This window comes from Myotis brandtii, unplaced genomic scaffold, assembly GCF_000412655.1.
Source record: "Myotis brandtii unplaced genomic scaffold, ASM41265v1 scaffold1203, whole genome shotgun sequence".
In the NCBI taxonomy this organism is placed as follows: Eukaryota; Metazoa; Chordata; class Mammalia; order Chiroptera; family Vespertilionidae; genus Myotis; species Myotis brandtii.
The window spans coordinates 238927-240738 of record NW_005354183.1 but is presented as its reverse complement, the minus strand read 5'-3'; the positions used below and the strand labels follow the sequence as shown (position 1 = coordinate 240738).

The 1812-nt window shown below is 42.8% G+C and overlaps 1 gene segment (V, D, J or C); it reads left to right on the top strand.

The window, feature by feature from the left end:
* Positions 1-899: 899 nt before the first annotated feature.
* On the top strand, positions 900-1497 carry LOC102248780. The segment is given in 2 exon segments: positions 900-945; positions 1052-1497. Coding segments are annotated over 2 exon segments (492 nt in total).
* Positions 1498-1812: the final 315 nt, after the last annotated feature.

The following is a 1812-nucleotide window of genomic DNA, read 5'->3' as shown; positions in this document are numbered from 1 at the left end:
TTGACAGCATTACTAAATCTTTTATGTGGAAAGCAATCTTAAGAGGAATAAATAAGTGAATGAAGAACCCCAAAAGTGGGCTGGGCGCATGCTCCTGGAATCAAAGAAAATAAATATTTCGATTTTTGTCAAAGAGCCCTATTAGCCACAGAGAAAGCATAGAACTTCTCTATTCTCAGGTTTTCAGAGACAGCTTTCTTGGTGTGGAAGTATGTCCTTCAGGACATGTCTTCCCACCCAGAGTTACTCTTTGCCACATAGCAGCACTGCTCTCATTTTATAGGCTCTCTGCTTTCCTCTAGGGTTCATGAGCATCTTGGTGCATGAGCACCAGGCAAGGGAAATACCTCATACCACATGCAGCACTGGGCCATCCAAAACTCAGTCTGAGGTAATTGGTCTGATTCCAAAGACTCATGAACTTGAATTCCACATCAGATTAGCTTTTCAGATCCTGATTTCTCATTGAAGTAACTTGTTAGTTTACTTTTATGTGGCACCTCATTTGCAGAGGACTCTAGGACTAATGCACCATTATAATTTGGGAAGGTCTAAACATATGTGTGAAAGTTTTGATATAGTTCAGAAAACAGAAGGAAAACACTAATTAATTCTCTGGACCCTTGGTTCTGAAGCTGACCACCAGAGGGCGATGCTGTGCAAACTGCAGATCTTGTGGATCAGTATCTTCTGCTCAGTTTCCCCTCCCTGCAGCTGGCTGAGCACTTTACAGACAGAGACAGGTGACTAGAATCAGACGTCAGAAAGCTCCACGCTCATTTAAGCCTGCCCTTCCCTACACCTCCTATTTGCAAGGGCTTCGTTTCTGCAGCCACTTTCCTGCCTGCTCAGGGGAGATTTTTCCAGAAAGGAGCCCACAGCGTTTCTACCACTCAGCCATGCTCCCATTGCTTTTCTCAATAGTGGGGATGATATTTGTCCTGAGTGAGTAAAATTTCATAATAGTCTATAGTTCTACAGGTTCTGACTAGAAGTACTTACTTCTCCTAGCAAACGGTACTGCTTTTACTAATGAAACATTGATTTGCAGAAGATGCCAGAGCCCAGTCAGTGAGCCAGCCTGACCACCACGTCAGCGTCTCTGAAAGAGCCTCGCTGGAGCTGAGGTGCACGTATGTCTATGCTGCCACTCCTTATCTCTTCTGGTACGTCCAATACCCCAGCCAAGGCCTCCAGCTGCTCCTCAAGAACTTCTCAGGAAAGACCCTGGTACAAGGCATTAAAGGCTTTGAGGCTGAATTTAAGAAGAATGAATCTTCCTTCATCCTGAGGAAATCCTCGGCCCATTGGAGCGACTCAGCTATGTACTTCTGTGCTCTGAGTGACACAGTGCCTGAGGCTGCAGGGGGAGCTGAGCACAAACCACTCAGTGGAGTTTTCAGAGACTTAAGATCTGTTCCTGTGGTATCTTTAAAGATCTTATGCTATATGATAGCAAATGAGGCAAAGAGAGTTATGCAGACCCAGGTCCTTTAAATAATTCCATAATTCCATGCCTGATAAACATTATTTCAAAAGCTTTTTGCTCTTTGTAGAAACTACATAATAATAAATAGTGTTCTAGAATGATGAGGGAGACAGTGTTCCTATCACATAATAATCCTACTTGCCTTGAGGTTGACTGCTTTAAGGGATTTACTCTGTGGGTTTTTATTCATTATTTTGTCTCACTTTCAATCCAGAAAACAAAAAATAATCCCCTTAAGTTATTTTCTTATAAGTTTGCCTCCATGTCTACTTGGTCATTCTCAGATAATTTTTTGGGGGTAATATTTTCCCCTGGGTCTCTCT